Below are 25,734 nucleotides of genomic sequence, written 5' to 3'. Positions count from 1 at the left end.
AGGCCATCACCAACGGCTGAGCTCAGGAAGCTGCAGCTGGCACCATCGCCTCTCCCCGTCTCAGCTCCACAAGTACATCCCAGGGGCCTGAACAGGGCCACCCCAGAGCAGGGTGAGCCAGCTGCTCCCTGGACATGATGGGCCTTTCAGGTAGTGACAGAGTCCCAGGGTGGCCCTGGTCACCAGGCAGCAATTCACAGCGATCTCAGGATTCATACAGGTAATAGAGAGGAGACCAAGTCCCTGCATGGAGAGCCTCACCTCTCCTGACCAGGAGGCCCGTCTCACTGCGCTGGACCAGTTCCACGCACAGATCCTAGGCATAGGGTAACCATGGCAACCGTGCCAGGCGGGCTTCCGTGGTCTGGCTGTCACCCAGAGGCCAAAAGGGCCGACCACAGTGATGGCCCACTCAGCCCAGGCCCTTGGCGCTGGCTCAGGACAGCTAAATATAGTTTGATCAGCGGGAGCTGTGAGCGGGAGGGAGATGACGTCACTGCTTCTAAATCCAGCAGGAAGTGAGAGGTGGCAGTGGCCCAGTCGCCTGCTCACTCAGCTCCTGCACACATTGGCCCACAGCGTACCACCCCCCATAAACACCCACACATGCAGTGCTTCCCTATATACACACATGTATATGTACACATGCAGACACAGACATACCCACATGTACCCATGTACGTACTCACACATGTAAATACACATGTACCTTCTCACACACACGCACCCACAAGCACACCCCTACAAATAAAAGCACATGTACACACACACATGCACAACATACCCACCGGCACGTACATACACACATGCACCCATACCATAGGCACACACACACAGGCACACACATGCAGATGGGGGAACTGGGCATCCCCAGCTGAGGCACTTACAGATCAAAGACCAGGTAGTGGAATCCCTCCTCGGAGATGCTGTCGTGTAGGCGCACTGCAGGCACAGAGGGGTCATGAGGGGATGTGGACACAGCCCCTGCCCTCAGGGCCTGGGGGGCTGCTGGCTACAGTGTGGGGAGAGTCCAGAAAGGTGGTGAGAGACCTAGGGCCTGCCTTCCTGTGCCTACCCAGGCACCCTGGAGGGCGGCCCGAGGGGCTCCCACTGCGCAGTCCTGGGGACAAGAGCCTGAGGAGCAGGACCTGGGAGAGGACATATGGGCATCACTCTCAGCCTCAGGCCCTTCCCACCAGGGGCTGCATCCCTGTGGGGGACACTCAAGGACCTTGCTGGGTCCCAGGTCAGGGGCTTGGGGCCTCCGTGCCCTCCCCAAGCAGCCATGGAATCTTCTTCTCGACACCTGGGAAGTCCACAGGCCTACAGAGCCTCGTGGTGCAAATTACTGGAACCCTCTCAATCCAGCTCCTTTCCTCGGGCTCCCTGTCTCCAAGGGGGGCCCCCAGAGCTCTCCATCCCTGAATGCTCCCCTGCCCAGCTGTCACAGGGAAAACACCCAAATCAGACAGAAACGAGTCCCTAGTGTCCTGTGTGGGGGGAGGCTGGGAGGTGGTGTGATCTCCACTCCCACCGGCTCTGCCCAGCAAGCTGTCCATTTCCTGTCCAGGGACCAAGGGCCCCGGAACCCCGGAACTCAGCTACAGTGGTGGAGGGCAGAGAGGCTGGCCCCAAGCAGCCCAACCTCCCTTTCTGGACCGCGCCTGGCCGGTGTCTGCAACGGAATGCTGAAGAACAAACCGAAGCTTCTCCCCTGGCAGGGACTCCCTGGGGTGTCCAGGGCAGCTGGTGGTGATATGGGTGCGGCTCAGTCCCCTGTCCAGATCAGAAGAGACACACGCACTAGTGTCACATGTGGGAGCTGCTCCATGTCCTGGCTGCTTCACTCCCCATCCAGCTCCCTGCAAATGGGCTTGGGAGGTCAGCAGAGGATGACCCAGCACTTGGGCCCCTGTAGCCACAGGGAGGGGCATCTGGGCTGAGAGCCACATGAAGAACCACTGAGGCAGCAAGGCTACGGCAGACCCAGCCCTGGCCAGCGTTCACAGCACATGGGGCCTGAGCAGGGCCGGCTGGGGGCTGGCTCATAGCCTGACACTTGAAATTCCTAGCAACCTTGCACAAAGTACCCCATGCTTCAATTCAGCACTGGACCCCACAAGCTAACCTAAAGGCCGGTGCTGTCATCTGTGTGGGGCCGCCCACCTCAAGCAGGTCAAGGCGCTGACCCCTGTCCCCAGACCAGGCGCCTGTGCAAGCATGCCCATGCAGCGAGGCTGCCCTTCAGAGAAAGAGCAAGAAAGCAATGCCCCAGCCCTACTCAGCTGCACCCTGACTGGGTCAGGGCTGGGGGCAGGGGGCCCTCCTGGTCCTGCGTCCACTCCCAGGGTAGGGCTGAGGGCAAGGGGAGGGCCTCTCACCACAAATCCCTGCTCAGAGACCCTACATGGACACAGGAGGGTCCATATGAAATACAAGCACCAGGTTTCTTTCCTCTGTGTTCTGGAATGTTCCGTGTGAACCTCAATCTCAGACCTGCTTCCTCTGTGTTCTGCAATGTTCTGTGTGAACCCTGCAAACCCAGATCTGCCTCATTTCTGTTCTGTAACTCGGGACCCTAATCCACCTGGCATGAAGCGCTTATTAAGAACTTCAGGGGCCACTTTCTCATCATGGACCGCCTGCAGCCAGTCGAGACCCATCCAGGCGCCCAGGCAAGGCCAGGAGGCTTCTCCAAATATACCCGCCCTCAGAGTTCCTATGAGCTCTCCTTCTCCCGCAAACAAGGAACTCCTGCAATTACACACTAACAGGCACCACCCTTGGCTGTGCAGTGTGTGTGGGGAGAGCCAGGGCAGGTGGGGCCTGGGGAGAAGGCCGTGCAACATGGATGAGCAGGGGTCTGGAGGCCATATCTTGCTGCTGAGCTCAGACGGAGGTTCTGAGCAGGCATGGACCCCGCAATTTTCCAGGGCAGCCTTTACAGCTTGCATATGTGGGCCTGGGGCTGCTGCGTGATCCCACCTCCCAGCCCCCTACTCAGGGCAGCCCTGGCCCCTCCCATCCCTGGCCCAGGGCAGGTGTGAACACCCCGGACTCCAGGACTGGCCATCCCTCTCAGGCTCCTGGGCCCAGCCTGGTACAGGACCCCTCCCATAAGTTCCTGGTGCCCACCCCAAGGCATCTCCAGCTGCTCCCCAACCGAGGATGCAAGTCCACAGTTGGGGGAGGCATGGAGAGGAAGAGAGGTAGGGCAGGGTTGCAGAGGGCCAGGCCGCTGGATGAGCATGCCTGGTCCCAGAGGGACCCTGCCTTGACACCACCACATCCACCCCAACCCGAGTGAGCATCTCAAGGCAGAAGGAAAGGGGAACCTTCTAGTCCTTCCATGGGGTGACCCACAAGGGAGGGTTGCTGTGGGGAGGGAGGGAGGGAGGATGTTCCCACTGCACTCTGCCCCTCATTGCCCCACCCCGCCTCCACCCCAGCAGCTCACCAATGTTGGAATGCTTCAGCAGGCGGCAGATCCGAGCCTCTCTCTCCAGCTTCTGGTGATCTAGGGGCAGAAGAGGACCTGACGTCACCTCACACCCCAGCGGCCCGGGAACCACACTGCCAGGCCGGGAGATTCCCACATGGGTTTGCAGCAACTTCCAGGTGACCTGAGGAGGGGGTGTCGCCACTTGCCACTGCCTGGTTTCTAGGCAGCCACAGGTGCTCTGGGCAGGAAGCAGGGGCAGGTGGACTAACTCGGGGTTAAGGTGTTGCCCAGACCAAGTGACAGGCACAGGCATCACAGCCTGGAGCCCTGTCTTCTTTGTCCTAATCTACTTGCAGGAGCTTCCTGCTGATTTGGATCTGTCCCTCCAGAGGAGACAAGGGCCAGGTGGACAAGGTGGTGACAGTAGGGAGTGGGACCCTCAGGGTACTGCCCCTTGGCAGCTCCTCCAGGGTCCCCAAGTAAGGAGCGGCTTGCTGGCCAGAGCTCAGCCCTTCAGAGGTGCTGGGGAAAAGGTCACAGTGAAAAGCAGCTCCCCAGTCCCAGCGGCCAGGAGGAGGGTGGGCACATGGCCAGCATGCCGCTGTGCGGTGCGTCCCACCAGTGCCCCAGATCCCAGCAGCCTGTTGAGGGCATGACACCAAGGCCAAAGGCAGCCCAGCCCTGGGGACCTGCCATACAAGCAGTGGTGCAGGCAAACAGGTGTCTCTCCAGAGTCCAGGATGGAGCTTGCCTCCTGGGGGGATGTGCCTGAGAAGGGGCATGCTGTCTGGATCCCCCTCCCACTGCACACCCTCGCTGGGTACTAGACCCCTCCTGGGGAATCCAGCACCTGATTCTACCCACCCTCCCAGGGGACTACCAGTGGTTCCTCTGGTGACAAAGAGAGTGGGTGACAGCTAAAAGTGACCAGCAGGAAGCATGACAGTTAGGTGGTCTATGGTTTCTGCTCCCCAGGCACAGGGATAAGGAAGGCCTGGGCAGGTCATCTCTGGGGTGCAGGCCACACAACCTCACCAGTATGCCCAGCCTCCCTGTCCTGCCCAACCAGCTCTGCTCACCTCACCCAAGGGCACCTCCAGGCCTATGGGGTCAGGCTCCACCCTGCAGCGCGGCTGGACACCATAGCATCTGGCCCTGCAAACATTCCAGTGGCAGGCAGTGCTGGTTCATCTCCCAATTGCTTAAGACTCAGCACTCCAAGTGGAGGCAGGGGCTAAATACAGGCTGAAGGTGACGGGCTGGGTCTTGTGGGGTGAACCTGGGCACAGCCACACACATGCATCTGCTGTACATCTGCCCCCCCTGGGCTGGCTTGGGGATGCTCACCACGAGGAGCTGTGTATTCCCTCTGCCGGAGGAGCAGCCCACAGATATCACAAGGCGCTCATTTATACCCCCACGAAAGCACTTATCAAAAACCACACATACAAAAACACGACACAAGACAAAACAAACAATTTTACTCCCGGATCAGTCTACACTGGAGCCTGCAATTACCCGCCCACCAGCCTGTGTTCAGATGACAGCACAACACCCTGCCTGCCCCGCCCCAGGGAAGCCGGGCCCCCAGGCTTCTCCAGGTGATTTTACTGGGATCTCCAGGCAGAGCCCTAGCCTGATGTCTGCCCGCTTGTGCTGCCAGCCCCGTGCCCTGAGTGCCCCTGAGGGCAGCAGGATGTGATGAGGGGGCCCAGTGCGGTAGGGGAACGCCCTAGTCAAGCTGTGCAGATCTCACACTGGGCTAATCCTTTGCAGGTGGAAAGTATCCCACAGGTCCAGGGTGAGATTGGTGGCTGGCCTTCAAGGCCAAGGTCAGAAGCTGTGCGTTGGTCTTTGTCCCCATGCTCTCCTGTGGCTGGGGACCAAAGCCCATGTTCACGACACAGCCCTCCCTGCTGACTTGGGTGGCCAGGGCTGTGTCCCAGGCTCCCCTCCTCCATGTCTCAGCCTCCTGCAGGACTCAAAGGGGTCCCAGCAGGCAGGTGTCGCCTGCAGCAAGGACATGCTCCAGGCTGTGGCCACTTGGATGCGGCAGCCTGTCCTAGGGGGACCACAGCCCTGCAGAGCACGTGACCAACACTCAGGCCCTGGGGCCTTGGGCCCAGCTCTTAGAGGTGTGCGACCAGGGCTCTGTTGGGCTGTGCTTGGGGTACTGCTCAGGGTCACCCTGTAAGCTGAGGGTGCTGGAGATGACTGCTGAGCCTCAAGGACTCTGGGGCCCCTGCTGCGGGAGGCCCCACCAGAGCAGGGGGTGGGGAAGCAGGAGCCCTAGGCTACCAGGTCTGTGGCAGCTTGGCAACAGCACAGCAGCCCCATCCACATGGCCATCAATACCCATCAGGAAGGAGGGTCCGACAGGGCAGAAGCCACAAGCCCAGGACAAGCCTGCTTGTTGGTAAAAATCTCTCCCCTCTGTCTCCGCTCGTGCAGCTGGGAATGGGGCTGGGGGAGGGCTCCCCATCTGCTCCCGGCAACGGGTGGCAAACAGCAGGGGTGGGTGTGGTGGTGCCTGCCCCCAAGATGCAGGCCTGCCACTGGGAGAATATGGGGCTGTGGAGATGTCAGCAGGGGGGCCACAGGGGCGGTGGACAGTGACACTCTCTGGAGCGGGGGTGGCTGGAGGTGCCTTGATGGTCAGGACCACATTCCAGGACTCAGGCCCTGCCCAGAGAGCTACAGCTGCACCCAAACCCACTGGAGGCCTCAGGCCCCTCCACCGAAAAGCTGGGAAAGGTGTGCACCCAGCATCGCTGTTCCAGAGTTCTCTGGACTCCCCCAGGTCAGCGCTCCTCATGCCCTCAGGCTCCTTGTAGAGCTGGGAATGCATCTGTCCAACACATGGGGCTCTGGTGGGACCAGGGTCCCCACTCCCCTGATCCGCAAGGCATGCCCAGCCTGCCACACGGGTCTTCCCTCCTTTGCCCGTCTCAACCACTTGCACCGTCCGACAGTGTTGGGGCATCTTAGAGTATTGGATGGCTGCCGACACTCACACCGCACCAGCAGGTGCACCCACGCACCGTCTGCTCTCAGCACACACCACTCACATAGCCCCATCTGCCCCGGCTGGAACTGACGGCACACACGGGAGCTCAGCAGTCAGCCCTTGTGGACATTCAGGTCAGAGTCACGGAACATCCTGGACCTTTACAGCAGGCTTGAATCCACATCCTGCCCACAACAGCCTTTGGCACCTGCCAATACTGGCATAGCGCAGGAGGTTCCAGGTTGTGCCCAGGCAGGTCAGTGTGGAGAAAAGAGTCAGCTTGCCTGCCAGACCCAGGTTCGGCTTGTGCAGGGTCCCTGAGCAGCTGGTGGGCAGGTCCTGGCTGCTCCTCCTAGAAGGCAAATGCTGCTGAGAATGGGCACAGAACCTGCAAACAGCTGTGGTGCCTCAGCAGTCAGGACCCCAGGCACAGGCGCAGGGAGGCCCAGGAGCAAGGGGCTGCACCCTGGGGAAGCCACTTCGTCAGCAACCCCCTTCCTTCCGGGGTACTTCTCCAGGGTGGCATCGGAGCTGACCCCAGGCATGGTGGAGCTGGCACCACTATGACTCCTGCCCGCCCTCCCTCTGGGGCCAGATGGAGGCCGAGGGCAGAGGCAGTCACCCCCACATGCCACTCAGCCTCCTGTCCTGGGATCCCGGGCATGTCCAGCCCCACCTGCACAGCTGCCTACCCGGCAAGTGCTGCAGAAGACCTGCAGGGAGCCTGTGGTGGCATTTCGCGCACATTCGATGACAAGAAGGCAGCTTGGCAACCGGCAATTACCCCACCAGTGAGAGCAACACACGCAGGCGCAGGAGGCACCAGCCCCTCTGTTGGTTTGCAGCTGTCTCCCCTCACGGCCGGGGGAGGCAGGCCAGGGTCCGTGTGCTGGGCAGCCTGCCCAGGCAGGACTCCCAATCAGCTTAGGGCACAAGCTGGAGTTCCCGGTTTTGCCACCCAGCCAGGAAGTAGGGCTGATGGCTTATGTGCTGGTGGCCAGCTTCTCTCCCTGGGGACAGGGCCTCCCCACACTCAGGGCCCAGCTCAGCCCAGCCCAGCCTGCCGTAAGTGGGGACCCTACTGCTCTCTGCGCTGGACTAAGCTCTCTGGAGGTACAGCAGCCACCAGGACCCAATGCTGGTCTCAGAGGAGCTCCCCAGGCCCGCACGCCTACCCACAGGCCCCGTGCCCCACCTCTGCTGCTGTCCCCACTCAGTAGGGCCTTCATGTCCTTTGCTGGAGTAGCCCAGACAGGCCCCTCAGCAGTTGGAGCAACAGGCCAGGGCAGGGCCTGGTTATGCCAGCTGCCCAGGCCTCGGGCCCCTCCTACTCCTGCCAGGTGGAGATGCCTGGCACGAGCTCTGCTGAGGTCCCCAACAGTGAGTTCCCTCACTGCCTCTGGCCCTGGAAGTCCAGGACATGTGCCATCTGGGTGTCCCTCTGCCCTTGGCATCGCTCGGTTCTCATTTTCACTCCAGCCTCCAGCCCACAGAGCTCCTCCATAACCTCCTAGGACCCCTGCCAGCTGGCATTTGGACCTATGGTCACTGCAGGGCCCCGCTGTCCAGTGAGGGCTTCTGTGGGCATCTATGGGCACCCTCCCCATACAAGGCCACAGGTGACACCCATGAGCTGGGGGCCAGGAGCCCTGTTTCCAGGATCCAGGGAAGCCGGCCGCAGCTTGGGAACAATGGTGAAGCCAAGGCCTCCCCCAGTGTGCAGAGGTCCCCAGAGTGGCTCCCTAGGGTCAGCATGCCCCAGTCAGGGGCTTGGGGTGTGCCAGCCTCAACCACATGCCCCCCGAGGGAGGTATCTCAGGGTCCAAGTTCCAGGGACACTCCTGTAAGGAGCAGGGGACACCCCTTTGGGACAGAAAGAGAGACAGGAGGAGGGACAGCATGTGGGGTCTGGGCCCCAGGCTGGCAGATCCGGACAGATGCGTACAGCAGTGCAGCAGGCATAGGCCACTTTCTCTTGCTGCCATGTGTCCCAGGCACCTGAAACATGCTGGGTCCCCATTATTCACCATAGCCCTCTGGTGGCCTCAAGGCCACCTCCATCCACCTGTGTCCAGCCCGTGCAGCCTTGCAGAGCAGCTCTGTGGGCACCTCCCCGTGAAGGATCCACGAGCCTCATTCCTCACCAGTGTCCTGCATGGCCTCAGGCTCCTCCTGGAGGACCGGACTAGGGGCTTCCTGGGGTGGGGAGGGCGGAGCTGAAGGATGCCTTGCCCAACCTGTGATCCCAGCCTAGGTTCAGATCTATTTTTAGATGTCCAGTGGGGTGGGCAGTGCTGTGCCAGCCCACCCACTCTGTGCTCACCTGCATAGTTGCCAGCCCCCGCCTTCTCCACTTCGGAGAGGCCAGCCAGACCCCTGCCTCACTCCCTACAGACCCAGGTCTCTGCCGCATTGCTAGGGAACTTGCTAAGCCTGGTTTCTGACTTTGTCATGTCAGTTTTGCCGGCCCAGGGCGTGAGACACCCCTGCCCTGCCCTGCAGACAAGGACCTGCCTGCCCCATCACCAGTGCCCAGGCCAGTCTGGCACCTGCAGCAGCTCTGGGTCACCAGGTCTGCTCAACCACACATGTCAGGGAGGTGACACCACAGTGATAGGATAGGATCACCCCAGCCTCTGGGGCAGAGACCCCAAGAGGCACAGCTAGGGGAGGATGTCTGACCCAAGCAAGCAGGGTACAGTCCTGGGCCATGTGAAGGTTCATACCCTGCCCCCCCACTCCCTGAGACACCGAAGCCCCACCACGTGCACCGGGGAGCTGCAGCAGGGGACCCAGCCTACCTCTGGCCGACAGTTTCTTGGTGTTGATGATCTTGGCCGCATACTCATGGCCGGTGCAGAGCTTGACACAGCGGCGGACCACAGAGAAAGCCCCCCTGGAGGGAGGAGGCAGAAGCAAGAGAGGGAGAGAGCTGGTTAAGGTCCCACGGAGCAGGCAGCATGCCGCCACTGGCCAGGCCTCAGCAGGCCACGCCCGGGCAGTCCGTGCTCTGCTGCCACGCTCCCGGCCACGCTCCCTGGCTCCCGCAGGACAGGGCCCTGCTCTGGGGCAGCTTCTGCCAGACACACCCCTGTGAGGGCTGTGAGAAGGAGCAGCAGCTGTAGTTTTGGGAGAGGCCAGTGGCCCCCATGCAGCTCCACTCCAGGAATTCCACTCTAAGTGTGCGGGTCCCTGGTGGGACTCCTCCCCTCCCAGGGAAATAAAGTGCCAAGCAGGTGCATACAGCGGGACACACAGCAGGTGCTAGAGGGAGGGAGAAGCATCATCTCACACCGGCCTTGGTCGCCCCGCTCAGGGCACACCCTCTGCTGCCCCAGGCCTAACAGCCAGGGGCTCCAAGGAGAGGGTAGCAGCATAGCCACCGCACTCAGACAGCATCACGGTGACCAGGACCCCCGGCCAGTGTCTCGGGCTCCTGTGAGTTCCTGCCTAGCCTGTCTTCCCAGCACTTGCACACGCATGCGCTGCATGTCACAGCGTCCCAGTGCCTGATCACTTCACTTCGTAGCGCTTGGGGCTGCCCCTCCCTGCACAGTCATCCGTGGCCAGCCCACACAGGTGCTGGAGTCAGGACAGCTCCCGGCTTACAACGAGGCTACAGGACAGACCCTGGCAGCTCAGGTCAGCTGGGAGAGTCACGAGGAGGGACCGTGGCACCTGTCCAGTCCAGCACATAGGATGAGAGCAGGCACAGAGCTTGCGGAGATGGTGGGATGAGGCCAGTGCCGGAGAAAGGGCCTAGTGGAGTCCCTGAGGAAACCAGCAGGGTAGCGGAGCCCAGGGGTGAGGGGCACCCATCATGGCAGGACCTAGCGCTGCGCCAGTGCGGGGCCAGGTGAAGCCCTCGGTTCTCTCAGGTTAGGCTCCAGCAGGCTGTGGCTACCTCCTGCTGTTGCTCTGTCAAGGGCGTCCTGGTCAAGGTGGCCAGTGCGCCGTGGGTCCCCGGCTGCTGGAGGTGGCCTCTAGCCAGGCTGCAGGCAGTGGGAAGGGATGCTGGCAGCTTGCTCAGTGCATGCAGGAGGCCCCCGGCACCAAGCGCGCTCTGCAGCTTTTGAAATCAAATCAAGCTGATTGAAACCAGACACTGCCTTTGTGCCCCTGCCTCTCACTGCTCAGCGCCACCTCCCTCATTGGCAGTGGGAGCCACAGCAGCGGGGGTGAGGTAGGGGACTGGCCTGGGAGACCAGGACAGCTTCGGCTCCAACATGCTGTTCTGGCCCGAGTGAGGTTCCAGCGAGGCTCAGGGCATCCCCGATCCCAGCTGTCCTAGGGGCTGCGGCTCTCAGCTGTGCCCAGTGCCCGCCCTGTTCCAGCAGCGGTTTCCTCCCTTCCCGCCATCACCCGCAGCTCCCACCACCCCCAAACAGCACCCGTGGCCTCGGCCCGCCTTACCCTCTACCAGGTCCGGCTGCTGGCCACAGCCCTGCCCGGTCACACAGGCTGCCTTATGGGCTCACATAGCCTGAAGTCTGGGCTGGGATTGGAGGGGCTGAGTGGGGTGGCGGGGGATAGGGCTCCTCATCACGGGGAGACCTGGGTACCCCAGAATGCTGGCTCTTGCTGCAGACATCAGGGCTGGCACCATCCTGTGTGGGAAGATGGTCCAACCTTTCCCGCCAGACCACATATATATGAAATGAAGGAACCACTGGGGAAGCTGGTGGCAGGCCTGGCACCCACAGGGGTGGTCCCCCACTCTGCTACCAGGACCCAGGGAATCTCTCAGGTGCACAGAGCCAAAGGAACACCGCCATCTGTGCCTCCTCTGAGGGCGTACGTGGGCAGCAGGCCCTTCCCCTGTCCCTGCTGCCCGGCCCAGCATCCATTACACGTCACAGTACACCTCATGTACCCATGGTGTACATTACACACACACCTTGCATCTCACACAGGCACATGCACACTGCAGGACCGGCTGGAACTGTCTAGCCACGATGACAGCCCAGGGTCCACATGCTAACCTGTCAGCCCACAGAGAGGCCACATCTGGAGCCAACAGAGCTGGGAGTGTCTAACCCCGAGATCGGCTTTGAAAACCACACTTTCTCATCTGATTTCCTGCCTGAGGTCCCCCATGGGGCTCAGGAGCTACCCTCTAATGAAAGGCATAGCCCTATCACTGGATATTTCCTTCTGAGCGAGAGAGAGAGAGAGAGAGAGAGAGAGAGAGAGACCTTCCCTCTGCTGGTTCGTTCCCCCAAATGACCACAAAAGCCAGGGCTGGGCTGGAGCGACAGGAGTGACAGGCCCAGGAGTGACAAGAGTGACAGGAGTGACAGGCCCAGGAGTGACAGGAGTGACAGGCCCAGGAGTGACAGGAGTGACAGGCCCAGGAGTGACAGGCTCAGGAGTGACAGGAGTGACAGGCCCAGGAGTGACAGGAGTGACAGGCCCAGGAGTGACAGGAGTGACAGGCCCAGGAGTGACGGACCCAGGAGTGACAGGAGTGACAGGCCCAGGAGTGACAGGCCCAGGAATGACAGGCCCAGGAGTGATAAGTCCAGGAGTGACAGGCCCAGGAGTGACAGGCCCAGGAGTGATAGGCCCAGGAGTGATAGGCCCAGGAGTGACAGGAGTGACAGGAGTGACAGGAGTGACAGGAGTGGCAGGCCCAGGAGTGTGCAGGATGACAGGCCCAGGAGTGACAGGCCCAGGAGTGACAGGAGTGACAGGCCCAGGAGTGACAGGAGTGACAGGCCCAGGCTCTTGGGTCATCCTCTGCGACTTTACCAGGTTTTGCAGTCTGGGCCATCTCCCCTCCCAGCAGTGGACAGCCCACTGTTCGTCGCCCAGCCCTCTCCAGGTTCTTCCTGGAGTCTGGGCAGCTCACAGAGTCCCTCACGGGGCCGCTGAAGCTCTCTCCTCCTGGGCCCCAAGGCACAGCACACCCTTCACTATCAGTACCATCCCTGGCTCTTGGTTCATCATCCCTCTCTGCCTTTAGAACCACCTGTGTCCCCACGCAGGTTGGGATCCACTGTCCTTCCGGACTCCGGCAGGAACCCCATTCCTTAGCAGCTCACACCTGTGGCTGGCCTGTTTCCCAGCGGGCAGGGCTCAGGGGAGATGCTTGGTTCAGGGCCTCACCAGCACCCCTCAGGGTACACAGTTCAGCCCTCAGCCTGGGCTCACCCCCAAGGCTGCCATGGTGGGGCAGGTGGACACGTCCCCAGTCTCGGCCCCCATGAGGTATTACTGGGTCCAAGGCATCTGTGTGCACCCAGTTAGGGCCCCCGGCACACTCCCTCCCTCCTGCACGTCTTGGGGCCTTCCTCGGGGGCCTGCCCTGTGGCTCTGCAGACAGGTGCCCTTTCTCACATGACCACGGAAATCTCCATGCCGGGAAGGCTGTGGGGGCTGGGATGGGGGCCTGTGGCTTCCTGCTCCTGACCCCATCTGCAGCCCTGCAAGCCCACAGGAGGCCAGGTGCTTCTTTCAGACGACCCAAGGACAAAAAGACACCAAGGACATAACCACTTCTACGCTGGCAGGTGCATCCCAGACCAGGAAAACAGTAGCAGTGTGTGTGGGGGGAGCGGGGCGGCCCACCCTGGTTTCCTGGATCCACCTGGTCTCAGGCCAGCAACCCCCTGCAGGAGGGCAGAAGTGGGTACAGCTGAGGGAAGAGCAGGGATTCCTTCACATGGTCCAGCAAGGGGGTGCAGAGCCTTAGCACGCCTTCACCACTGTCACCTTTGCTAGCCAGCTCAGTTGTCACACATGGCATGTGGGATCAGCCTGGCTCTGGCACTGTGTTGGAGCCTGGGGGACTCCTCTCTCACAGGCGAGACCTGCCTCCCAGGCTGCCTTGGCTGACACACGCAGGGGCCAGCAGCCTCTAGCCCATGAGGCCCTGCCCACCTGCCTCACTAAAGACACCACCTTCCAGGGCACTGGGAGGCCTGTCCACTACTCATGGTGGGGGCAGGAAGGCAGGGTGGGTGGTGGGGACCAGGCCACAGGTGTCCTGGGCTGCTGCTGATGTGTGAGGCCCACAGAGGGGACTAGCTGAGGCTCCCCCGTGACTCGCTCTCTTGTCCCTGCGAAAGCCTGGAGACATGGAGGAGCAGACAGAGCCCTGTGGCGCAGAAGAGGCTCTCGGTCATTGATTAGTAATGTCTGTCCTGGTGCTGCATGGGGCGCCAGGGCCATGTTTCATGTAGGCTCCATCTCCGACCTAGAAAAATCCTCCTGCCAAGAGGCTGTTTTGCCAGCCTGTGCCTTTCCATCACCCTCCAACTGGTGCAAGTCCCACCTCCTGGTATCTGTTATCTCTCCCATCACAGCCCAGGCAATTGATGGGTCAATCTGCCCTTGATTACGGTGATAGACCCTTCCTGGGTGAGGCACCCAGCAGACACCCTTCTCCAAGACAGCTCAACAAGTTTCTCCAGCCCTAGTTTCTATTCCCCAGGGGCACCCAAAGCCAGCCAGCACCTGAGCCATCACTTACCCATGCACAGGAGGCACAGGCACATGAGGACCACTCTCCTGGGACACGGCGTTGTGCCCACCCGTGCTGGTCCATGGCGTCTGTGCCCACCCCTCCTAGTCCCTGGGGGCACTGGGTCTGATGCAGCTGTGGCTGAGAGTGGGGTGAGGGGACACACACCCCTAGCTGTGCTCCAGAACAGAGGCAGTCAGGGCCTAATGGCCAGGCCCATGGTTCTGGACTCAGCAGCCAAGGAGGGAGGAAAGGATTTGTGGGCTTTAATCAGGAAGACCTGGGATGAGTAACACCCATCACACAGGTGACCTGTTAGAGCAGCAGGTGCATACCTCAAACCACATCAAGAAAGGGCTCCCAGGCAGATTCATTCATCTAGGTATTTGAAAGAGCTACAGAGACGGGGGAAGAAAAAGAGAGAGATCTTCCATTTACTAGCTCACTACCCAAATGAACACAACGGCCAGGGCTGGACCAGGCCAGAACGAGGAGCCAGGTGCTTCCTCCAGGTCTCCCACTTAGGCCACATTCCATGACTTTTCCAGGTGCCTTAGCAGGGAGCTAGATCAGAAGTGGAACAGCTGAGACTTGAACCAGTGCCCACGTGCAATCAGTCTTCATGGGGTCAAGGCTCAGCTTAGTAAGGCACAGGAGCCCGGGCTGCCCTGCATGGGTAGAACTGGGCCAGGGTCTAAAGGGAAGTCTCCAGGATCCCCCTCAAAGGGAGAGGCAATGGCATCACTCTGTGGCCTATGGAGGTACACACAGACCCTAGGACCTTGCCACGTCTAGTCACTACAACCCCTCATAAAAGGCCAATCCGTCACACTCACCCCACCCAGAACACAGCCTGAAGACTCCAGGCACCAGAGCCAGACCGACAATGGCAGAGACTTGTGCAGTGTAACCAACTCCATGGAGGGTGCCAAAGAGAAAGCAGATGTGGAGTAAGGGCAGACAGGCACAACAAGCAACTCCACAAGGACCATGGAGGCAACAACAAACAAACAAAACCCGTAACAGGAGAGAGAGCCTCCAGCGAGCTCCTCAACAAGAAGCAAAGAACCGGTTGGCCCAGGGAGACATCCAACACAGAAACACAACATGGGGAGAAAGTGAACACGACACAAGCAAGCTCGATGGAAAACTCACAGCAGGTGTGACAGATGCGTAACAGGATTCCAGCAGGAGAAAGGGAGGTAAACAGAGGAAACATTGGAAATGGTAATGCCCTGAGGGTTTTCCACAAGTGAAGACGGGCACACCAAGCCACAGAAAGTTTAGAGGACATCCCAGAATCTTCAGCTGGGCGTATCACATCCGAACTGCGAACTCAGATGAGGAAAAGTGCTTTCAAGCGGCTACAAGGTAAACAAAATACTTTCCCTGCAGTGGCAAAGACAAGAATGACATCAGAGTTGTCTTCAGAAACCAAGAGAATAAGAAGAGAGTAAACATCTCTACATGTGGAAAGAACCACGAGTGTAAGACTTCCTTATCCAGAAAAAAAAATCATCCTGCGAAAGTCAGAGAGAAGGCAGGGAGCGCTCCAGCCACCGCCGAGGGCTGCTCCCCAGCAGGCCTGCCTGGCAAGGCATGTTGAAACAAGGGACAGGAACCCAAATCTCCAGGAAGAGGGAGAGAGAGAAGTGAGTGAAGATAACGCCAAGTATTTTTTCTCATTCTTAATCAGTCCTGGTATGACTCCACCACTTTTGAGGTGGGGTGGTGTTGGATGTGGACTTCAATGAGCCGCAAATGGATATTGCAAACTCTGGGACAACCACTTCAATAAGCACAGAGGAGAAGAAAGAAGAACCGGAAATGGTAAGAGAGGAGAGGACAGAGGGGCATCTAAAATGCCCAAAGAGCAGTGGGCATGGCAGTGTAGTGGCTGAGCTGCCGCCTGCGACCCTGGCATCTCACAGCTGAGCTGCCGCCTGCGACCCTGGCATCCCACAGCTGAGCTCTGGCTCAAGTCCTGGCCGCTCTGCTTCCCACCAATTCCCTGCACATGCACCTGGGAAAGCAGTGAAAGATGACCCAGATTCCTGGGCCCTTGTTATCCCCTTGGGAATGCCAGGTTCCTGCTTTCAGCCTGAACCAGCCAGGGCAGTGCGGCCATTTGGGGAGTGAAGCAGCAGATGGAAGTTGCCTCTTCCCCTCTCCATATCCTTCTCTCCCTGTCAGTCTGCCTTTCAATAAGCAAAATTAGTTTTTTTAAAAGTCCAGTGAGATCACAGAAGCAAGAAACAGAATGCAATGGTAGAAAACAGAACCAAAGGAGGATAAATAGGAAATAATAACAAAATGATGGCTATAGCAGTATCACTTAAAACCTTAACGTGTCTAAACACATCAATTTAAAAATACAGCTGGTTAGACTTCATTAAAAAATAAGACTCAACTATATGCTGTCTCCAAGGAATCTACTTCTAACAAAATGATATAAATAGATTCAAACATAAAGACATGGATATGACTCAGAGATGTAGGTTCAGAGCAATCCATATAAAAATCCTAATAGCCCTCTGCTTACATTTGTTCCCTCTTTTTAAATTTGTTGCAGAATTAGAAAAACCAATCCTAAAAGTCACAGGGAACCAAGGGACACTAGACAGCCAAAACAACTTTGAAAAACAAAAGTTTGCAGGACCTACTTTCCCTGATTTCAAATGTCACCACAAAACTGTAGTTATCCAAACAGTATGGTCAAGAATACAGAGACCAGTGAACTAGAAGAAACAGCCCAGAGATAAATCCTCTGAGGGGCGTCCACCAAGTTTCCACCATGAAGGTAGAATAGCCTTTTCCTGGACAGTGCTGGGCAAACAGAATGGTCACACGCAGAGCCATGGCAGGACCCTCACCTACCACCACAGCAACAACTACGTGAGCAGAGCAAGGACCTACACAACAGCAAAGATCAGGAAACATGCAGAGGAGCAGAGTAGAGCAGAGGCACACATCTTCATGACAGTGGGTGGAGCAATGACTTCTTGGAAGTGATACAAAAATACAGGCAACAAAAGAAAAACAATCCAGCAAGGCCCAGGCTACCACCATGTGGGAACACCCTGAAGTTGTGCTTCTAGCTCCGGCTGCTCTGTTATGCTCCTGGGAAGGCAGCCGAAGGGGGCTCAAGGACCTGGGCTCCTGCCATCCAAAGGAGACCAGGGTGAAGCTCCAGGCGCCTGGCTTCAGCCTGGCCCAGCCCTGGCTATCACAGCCATTTTGGGAGTGAACCAGCGGACTAAAGATCTCTGTCTCTTCCTGGTATAATCCACCTTTCAAATAACAAATCAATCCATTAAAAAAATGTATTACAAAAATTAAAAATGGATAAAGTCCAGCTGATCAATATATAAGCCTTTTGTGCCTTAAGCGACACTACCAAGAGAATGCAAAAACCACCCAGAGGACGGGAGAAAATATCTTGCAGTCCACACATCTGAACTGGGATAAATGCAGGCGCACTCCTGGAAAGTCAACGGCGGAAAGCAAACATGCCAGTTCAAAAATGAGCAAAGAACTTGAATTGTCGCCATTCTTCCAAAGAAAACACGCAAACGGCCAGGAAGCACTTGAAGCCGCCACACCACCAGCCGTAAGGGAGATGAAACCAAAACCATTAGGGTGATGACTGCACAAAATTGTTCTAGAAAACTGGATCTAACAAGTGCTGGTGAGGATGTGGAGCAGCTGGAACACTCGTGCACCGTTAGCGGGATTGCGAAATGGTGCAGTCGCTGTGAGAAGCGGCTTGGCAGAGCCTGGCAGAGCTAAACATAGAACGACCGAGTGATGCATGGTCCCACTCCAGGCGCAGCCAAAGCACCCGGAAGCAAGGAAGCCGATGGACGCCCTCCTTCGGAGCTGCATTCGTCACAGACAGCCAAGAGGTAGAAGGAACTCGCGAAGTCAGACTACGTGCCACGGCACGGGTGAACCCTGATGGCGTTGCACTAGGAGCATAGAAAAGCAGTGCTTATGATGCCCTTGGCTGCAGGTAGAACACACACAGGGAGGAGCAGCTGCCCAGGGCTGGGAGGAGGAGAGCTGCAGGTGCGTCGACCAGCAGCAGGGTCTCAACAGGGGAAGCGGGTGGTGAGTCCTGCACAAGAGTGACCACCATGATGTGGCTTGATTACGCAAATGCCGTGCAATACAAGTTAGAGCAACAGTTGTACAAATTAGTGGAAACAATAGCTTGTGGGGGCCAATAGCTTACACTGGACAATTCTTCGTCCAGTTCTAGTCTCTACCATTTACTGTACCGTGTGGCATGAAAAAAATCTTTATCTGCCAATCAGGGTAATAACAGTCTCACAGTTTTTGTAGAAGTTAAAAAATGATGCATAGTCTGATGTATTGTACACATTCAACAAATGCCAGCTGTAATAATTTATAGTGGTTAAAATGGTAAGTCTTGTGGTTTGTATATTTGACAGATTCTAAATGCATGGAGAAAGATATACCACCCTGACATTAAACTGAACAAAGCTGGACCAGCTCTATCAGTACCAGACAAAATAGACTTCAGAACAAAGGAGTTTTGTTCCTTCCTAGTATGTGCAGTTTAGCTTGCGGAATGGCTAAGAGGCTAAATCCTTGCCTTGCACATGCCAGGATCCCAGTGTCTTGGATGCTCCACCTCCCATCCAGCTCTCTGCTTGTTGCCTGGGAAAATAGTAGAGGACGGCCCAAAGTTTTGGGACCCTGCACCCATATGAGAGACCTGGAAGAAGCTCCTAGCTCCTGGCTTCGGAGCAGCTCAGCTCCAGCCCTTGCAGCCACTTGAGTGAACCAGTGGACAGAAGACCTTTCTCTCTGTATCTCTTTCTCTCTGTAGATCTGCCTTTCCAGTAAATAAATTAAAACAAACAAACAAACAAATAAAAGAACAGGCCTGGCATGATGACTCAGCAGTTAAATGCTTGTCTTGCACACGCCAGGATCCCATGTGGGTGCTGGTTTGTGTCCTGGTGGCTCCACTTCCCATTCAGCTCCCTGCCTGTGGTCTGGGAGAGCAGTAGAGGATGATTCTAAGCCTTGGGACCCTGCACCCGCGTGGGAGACCCAGAGGAGGCTCCTGGCTGCAGGTCTGCTCAGCTCTGGCTGTTGGGGCCATTTTGGGGATGAACTGGCAAACCGAGGACCTTTCTGTCTCTCCTTCTCTGTAGATCTGCCTCTCCAGGGCAAATAAATAAATGGTAACAGGGATGAAGATATACAATGCAGCGGGTGTAATGGTGCGGCAGGCTAAGCAAGCAGCCACACTGCTTTGAATGCCAACATCGCCCTCAGAGTGTTGTTGCTAATCCCAGCCTTTCAACTTCTAATGCAGTTTCCCGCTAATGCACACAGGAGGCAGCAGATAATGGCCCACACGCTTGAGTTCCTACCATCCACAAAGGAGACCCAGATGGAGCTTCCGGCTCCTAGCTTCACCCTGGTGCAGTCCTGGCTGGTGCAGACATTTGGGAAATGAACCAGCTGGTGGAATAAATCAGTTGATCTCTCTCCCTCCCTCCCTCCTTTTGAAATGAAATGAAAATAAATGTATTTTAAAAGATATACACTGTTCATAGTGATAAAGCAGCCAGTTTTCCAAGAGAAGCCCTCTTCAACATGCATCCAAATACATGAGGCGAAACCAGATGGAACTGGCAGGAGACACAGATGGATCTCCAGTCACCATGGAGACTCAACACCTGTGCCAGAGATGGGCGGATCCGGCGGGCAGAGTCAAGGGGGGACACGGCTGACCTTGACAGCACCGCCCAGAGCCTAGCGGGTGGGTGTCCAGGGCTCCTTCACACAACCAAAGCGGCACACTCTTCCTTCTAGGCTCACCCTGAACGTTCACCAGCCCGGCTCAGAAACAGACCTCAACAAGCTTAACAAACAACATGGTCAAACTGCCGGGGAATTCAACTAAATATCCATTAACAGCAAGATAGCAGCAGAAGCTTAAAATACACAGATATTGCCAAATGGGAAAAAAAAAAAAAGGGAAAGAAAAACTCTCAAAGGAAATTTAAAAATAGGTTGAACTAAATGAAAATGAAAATGTAACTTATCAAAATTTGTGGAATGCAGCCAAAGTCATCCTTACAAGATTTATAGCATCAATTGCACATACTAGAAAGGAACAAAAATCCAAAATCAATAATTCTCCATCTAGAGAAAGTAAGAAAGAAGAGTCAATCCCAAAGAAACAAAACCGATAAAAACTAGAACCAATGAAATCAATGCAGAAAATCCAACAAAGTCCAAAGCTGCTGCTTTTAAAATACAAATAAAGTTGAGAAACTGCTAGGCAGGTGAATGAAGAAAAAAACAGAGCAGGCCAGTGTTGGAGCTTAGTAGACAGCCGCCTGCAGTGCCTGCAATGTTTGCATCCCCTACGATGCCCAAGGGAATCCCAGCTGCTCTACATACAATCAAGCTCCCTGCTAATGTGCCTGGGAAAGCAGTGGGCGACATCCCACTCCTCGGGCCCCTGCTCCCCTCATGGGAGGCCTGGATGGACCGCCAAGCTCCTGGCTGCAGCCTGGTCCAGCCCCATAGCTCTTTCTGGGGACAGGACTGAACCAATAGCCACCTCTCTCTCTCTCGCTTTCTCTCTCACTGAACAATGGCTACACTTTTCTTTCTCCCTCTCTCTCCGTTTTGTGAATACATACATTATATAAATACATTATATATATACATATGTATGAATGAACTGAAAGTGGATTCAGCCTTAAATGTAAAAATGCAAAGCTACAACATTCCTAGATAGATAGGCAGGCAGACAGGAGAGAGGGTGGCACTACGGTGCAGAGGGTTAACCTGCTGTTGGCAGTACTGGCATCTCAAATCCAAGCACTAGTTCTAGTCCTGTCCGTTCTGCTTCTCGTCGAGCTCCCTGCTGCTGTACCCGGGAAGGCAGTAGAAGACGGCCTAAGGGCTCAGGCTCCTGCCAGCCAAGTGGGCCATTGGAGCTGGAGCTCCTGGTTCCGGATCACAGACTGGCCCAGCTCCAGCTGCTGCGCCCACTGCAAGAGCGAACTCCACTGCTCTTTCAATTAAACAAATCTTTAAAAACAAAAACACTGCACCCAACTGAGGAGCCTCAGGACTCCCAACCCTGCAACCCAGGAGCAGCGTGACAAGAGATACCCTGAGTCACCCCACACCCTGCCTTGAGCCCCTGAGCTCAGCAGACCCCAAGGATGGCCTGCCCCTCCCTGCCAAAGAGGACTCTGGGGTGGACAGTGCTGTCCTGCGCTGTGGGAGAGGCAGGACAAGAACAAGAATGACCCACAGGACCTAAGTCTGGCAGACAGGGCACTGGCCAGGGCAGGGGTGCTGCAGGGACCCAGCAGGGAGCCAAGGCTGCTGCCCTGGGCTGCGAAGAGGCTGTGGGTCTGAGCAGCTCCTCCCAGCACGCAGGCAGAATCTGGCAGCCAGAGGGAACAGGGACAAATGCCGTCCATCAGGGTCTCCACTCCTGTGGTTCAACACTCCCCAGGGCCCACAATGAGCTGCCCAAATCTCCAGCCACAAAAGATTTCCTTCAGTTCCCCATGATGTCTGAGAAGGAAGAGAAGGAAGGACAGGGCCAGCCCAGCTGGGGTGGGAGCCCACACTGCTCCCAGCTTACCCCAAGGAAACCTTGGGCAAGTCCTGCTGCTCACGGAGCCGGCCATGGGAACAGGGGTGGTGACAGGGGGGTGTGGAATAAACAGTGGCCACCCTGCTTCCTCTGTCAATGTGGGCATCACGTGGCCCCAGCTAGGGACAGGCTGGGCTGGCCACATCCTTGCCATTCTCCTGCCTACGCTTGGGGGCCCTCGGGCCCATCCAGCAGAGAGCTACCCGCTGGCCCACATCCACCCAGCGGTGCAGTCCTTGGCCTAGAGTAGCTGTGCCCAGTCCACGTGTCCTCCCTGGCAGCTGGGCCCGCACAGAGGCGGCCAGCAGGAGCGTACAGGAGGCAAGGCTATCCCTCCTCTCGGCTCTGGAGTGCCACGGGAACCGCTCACCAGACAAACACCAGGACACATGTGCTGGCCAGGCAGGGGAGTTGGGATGCTGGACAGGAAGGCCAGGTGGGCTGGAGGCAGTTGGCACCCCCGTCACACCTGTCCATGGGCACCCTGCCCAAGGGCCCATGCACCCCTTTCTTCCCACCTCTCCCTTACACGCCATGCTCCCACTGGCAGTTTCCTCAGCACCTACCCCTAGACCTATCCAGCTGCCCTGCCTCAGCTGGGTCTGCGGGAACACTCGGGGGCAGCTAAGCATCATGTGCACAGAGGCCAGAAAAGGGGGCCGTGCAAGACCCCAGCTCCATCTTGTGTCCAGAGGCCCACGTGACTGCTGGCCCCAGACCGGCTATGGGAGGAACAGATGAGGGGCCCACTGCACCCTGCATGCGCACACGCACCTCCTGAGGGCCCATCATCATCACCCCACGTCGGGCAGCCCAGCCAAGGTCCCACAGGCCCCAGTGCCCCCAGGAAGTCCCCAGAACTTGAGCTTCTGGTCAGTGGCAGCAGAGCCCCCATCCCCGCCACGGCTCTCCCCAGGTCCCACCAGCACACTCTGCAGGAAAGTCACCCCTGGGGACAGAGCCTGCGTCACAGCCTGGAGCATCTGAAACGGCAACAGGAGAGAGCCAAGGCCACGTCCCTCACAGAGGACATGCAGGAAGTTAGAGGGCCTTGGTCAGGCGTGGGCAGAGTGACCGTGGGGATCCCATACCGCACTCATGGCAGGGGCCTGCGTCCACTGGCTCTTTTCCTGCAAGTGCTTCATTCCGTGGGCATTTCATGTCCGTGAGACAAGCCCAGATCAGCTCACGGCCCGCCAGGAGGGACGGTCCCCGCCAGCCACAGAGTGGATAAACCATGAGGCCGTTACGCCTGGACAAGCCAGTCACCAACTCCATGCACAGGAGGATTCTGGGGGCAGAGTGGCTGGGACAGAGAGTGGGATGGGGGTGCCACGGGCTGGGGGTGAGGAAAGAGGACAAATGAGAAGGTTCTAGAGATGGGTGGTGCTGACAAGTATGCCCGATGCCATGAACTGGGCACTTTAAGACAGTGCAAATGGCAAATTGCTATTATAGTGCATATCTTATCACTGAGAAATAAGGAAGCTCCTACTTACAATGGTGTTTTAAAACCTGTTGTGCCATGTGATGAATCAAATTACAAGCTCTGGTGATAGAAAAGAAAGCTGCAGAGGAAAAAACTCCAGTCTCCACACAGAAATCTGTGGCTTCACAGAAAGAGCTGGGGCTGCCTTGTGGCACAGAGGGCTATGCTGCCGTCTGCACCCTCATGGGTGCCAGTGCAAATCCAACTGCTCCATTTTGGAGCCAGCTTCCTGCAATTGCACCTGGAAGGGCAACAAGATGGTCCAATTCCTTGGCTCCCTGGACCCTAAGGTGGGAGACCCAGATGGCATTCCAGGATCCTGACTTCAGGCTGGCCCAACCTGGACCACTGTGGCCGTCTGAGGAGTGAACCAGTGGATGGAAGAGCTCTCTGCCTCTCCCTAAGTCACATCGCCTTCCAATAAACAAATACATAAATAAATGTTTTTAAAAATCCTGTGTCTTTGGGCCCGGCGGCGTGGTCTAGCGGCTAAAGTCCTCGTCTTGAAAGCCCCGGGATCCCATATGGGTGCCGGTTCTAATCCCGGCAGCTCCACTTCCCATCCAGCTCCCTGCTTGTGGCCTGGGAAAGCAGTCGAGGACGGCCCAATGCTTTGGGACCCTGCACCCGCGTGGGAGAACCGGAAGAGCTTCCAGGTTCCCAGCATCGGATCGGCGCGCATCGGCCCGTTGCGGCTCACTTGGGGAGTGAATCATCGGATGGAAGATCTTCCTCTCTGTCTCTCCTCCTCTGTGTATATCTGGCTGTAATAAAATGAATGAATCTTTAAAAAAAAAAAAAAAATCCTGTGTCTTTAAACAAAAAATTCCTATGTGTGTCCCAGGGATGGACACAGGGACAAGCTGTGCCCACTCTGCCTCAGCTCTGGGCAAACAGAGAGAGCGCCGAGAGAGACCTCTCCCACAGGACAGGCCGTCTGCCCCGGGTGCCACCAGGGAACCCAAGAGCCTGCCAAGGCAGCTTCCAACAGGACAGGCTGCAGAGGCTTTGCTCCAGGCCTCTGGCCGGATGAGCTGTTGCATATTAGTCCCTGGGACTATGTGACAATGGAGCCATGGGAGGCAGAGGGCTCCGGATGGGTGGGGGATTCCATCTGTGCCGGCAGAGGCCCAGGCTTGATCTGTCATTGCCAGGAGAGACCAAGGCTCCCAGGTTGGCTATGTTTTCTCCCTGCTCAGTGGGCCCGCTACCCCCACTTTTCCACAGCCCAGCTGGGGCCTGATGCGCAGACACATCTGCACCTGGGAGCCCCACAGTGAGCAGCAGGTACCCAGGCTTGCAGGGCCCAGATCTTCTCCAAGAAAGAAAAGAGGGGACTGGTGGATTGGACCCCTTCGCTGCAGCAACGCCAAAGCCTCGGATAGGATAGCGGCGGGAGACACTCTGTAAAGTGACCCCTGAAGGGTACTGGTGTGCTAAGCAACCAGCCCCCGTAAGGCAGTTCCCAGAGTGCAGTAGGGCAGATGTCTCCCCATCCCATCCATTTTCTCTGGAAGGGGCCGGGCTTTCCCCAGGTGGCCTGTGACACCTGGGAGCGGGTCAGAGCCCTCCCGGCGCCTGGCCCTGCTCCCAGGGACTCTGCTGTCACCAGCGGGAGCCTGACCTGACCACTCCCACCCTAGCGCCTGGCCTGCACTTGGCTCTGAGCTGGCATCCGGCAGAGGCCCAGGGACTAGCTAACTTTAGCGACACAGTCACCAGGCACACACCAGGCCCTCCCGTCACGGGACCGGCTCCTGCCGGCTAGGTCCTGGCCATCACCTGGGCCTTCGGGTCACTTCTCAGCGACCAGGGATGCTGGCCTCTGGATGCAGAAGCCTTTGCTCTGCAAGCAGGTTCCACACTTGAACTTCTTGATGAAAACAGGGAACTTGGCTATCAGAAGGTTTGAACCTGGCATGCCCAGACGTTTAAACATGGCATTCCCAGAGCTAGGCACCCATCCTTCAGTGCTCTCCCAGGCAAGCCTGCTGCAACACCCAAGTGACCTGTGTCCCACAAGGCCTTTGGTAGCTGTTCTCACCCCTGCCGTGGGATGGGGTGACACTTTCTAGAACTCCAAGTCTGTCTGCAGGGTGCAGATGGGGCATCCTGTCTCAGCCACTCGGCTGGCAAGGGACATGGCTTCTGCTCACGCACGGTGGAGACAAGCATAGCCCTGGGTGTGTCCGGGTCTACACGGCCCTCGGGTGCACACCTGGGAAAGTGCCAGCCAGAGCCACAGATCAGTTCCCCCCAGTGCAGGTCTAAATTGGTTCTTTTTACCGTGATGGAGTAGGAGTTCTGGAACTTCCCAGCACAGATTCCTCCAGAGTGTGTTGTTTGTAAATGGCCTCTCGCTTCCCAAGGCAGCCGTCATCATTTTCTGGACAGTGTTGTGGCTTTCACGTTGATGTCTGATCTGTCATAACTGGTCATGCTTTGGGGGCCATATCTAACAAAACCAACATCTAACCCAAGGTCACCAACATTCACTTCCAAATCTCCTTGAGGTTTTAATACGGCTCCCAAATTTAAGTCCATGGTACACTGTGAGATAACAGGTAGGGCTCCAGCCTCACTGCCCCTGAGACTCCCCAGCTGGCATACACCACGCCAACGCTCAGGGCACCCTGGCCATACGCAGCCTGCTTGGGATTGGGGA

General features: G+C 57.4%; 1 protein-coding gene across 6 annotated transcripts in view; it reads right to left on the bottom strand.

The window, feature by feature from the left end:
• The window catches only part of CAMK2B (calcium/calmodulin dependent protein kinase II beta), a 57,745-nt gene that overhangs the window by 20,369 nt on the left and 11,642 nt on the right, over positions 1–25,734 (bottom strand). For all 6 annotated transcript variants that reach the window (XM_058678050.1, XM_004582250.3, XM_058678046.1 and 3 more), the window contains exons 2-4: positions 9,251–9,345; positions 3,458–3,517; positions 888–942 (exon numbers count right to left, since the gene is read on the bottom strand). Coding sequence is in view for 5 of the 6 variants with exons in the window: in XM_004582250.3 (XP_004582307.3) it covers positions 888–942; positions 3,458–3,517; positions 9,251–9,345 (210 nt within the window). In the remaining variant the exon portion in view is untranslated. The remainder of the gene's footprint in view (positions 1–887; positions 943–3,457; positions 3,518–9,250; positions 9,346–25,734) is intronic.

This window comes from Ochotona princeps, chromosome 20, assembly GCF_030435755.1.
Source record: "Ochotona princeps isolate mOchPri1 chromosome 20, mOchPri1.hap1, whole genome shotgun sequence".
NCBI lineage: Eukaryota > Metazoa > Chordata > Mammalia > Lagomorpha > Ochotonidae > Ochotona > Ochotona princeps.
The sequence above is the reverse complement of the archived record's forward strand: the minus strand, read 5'-3'. Positions and strand labels throughout refer to the sequence as shown.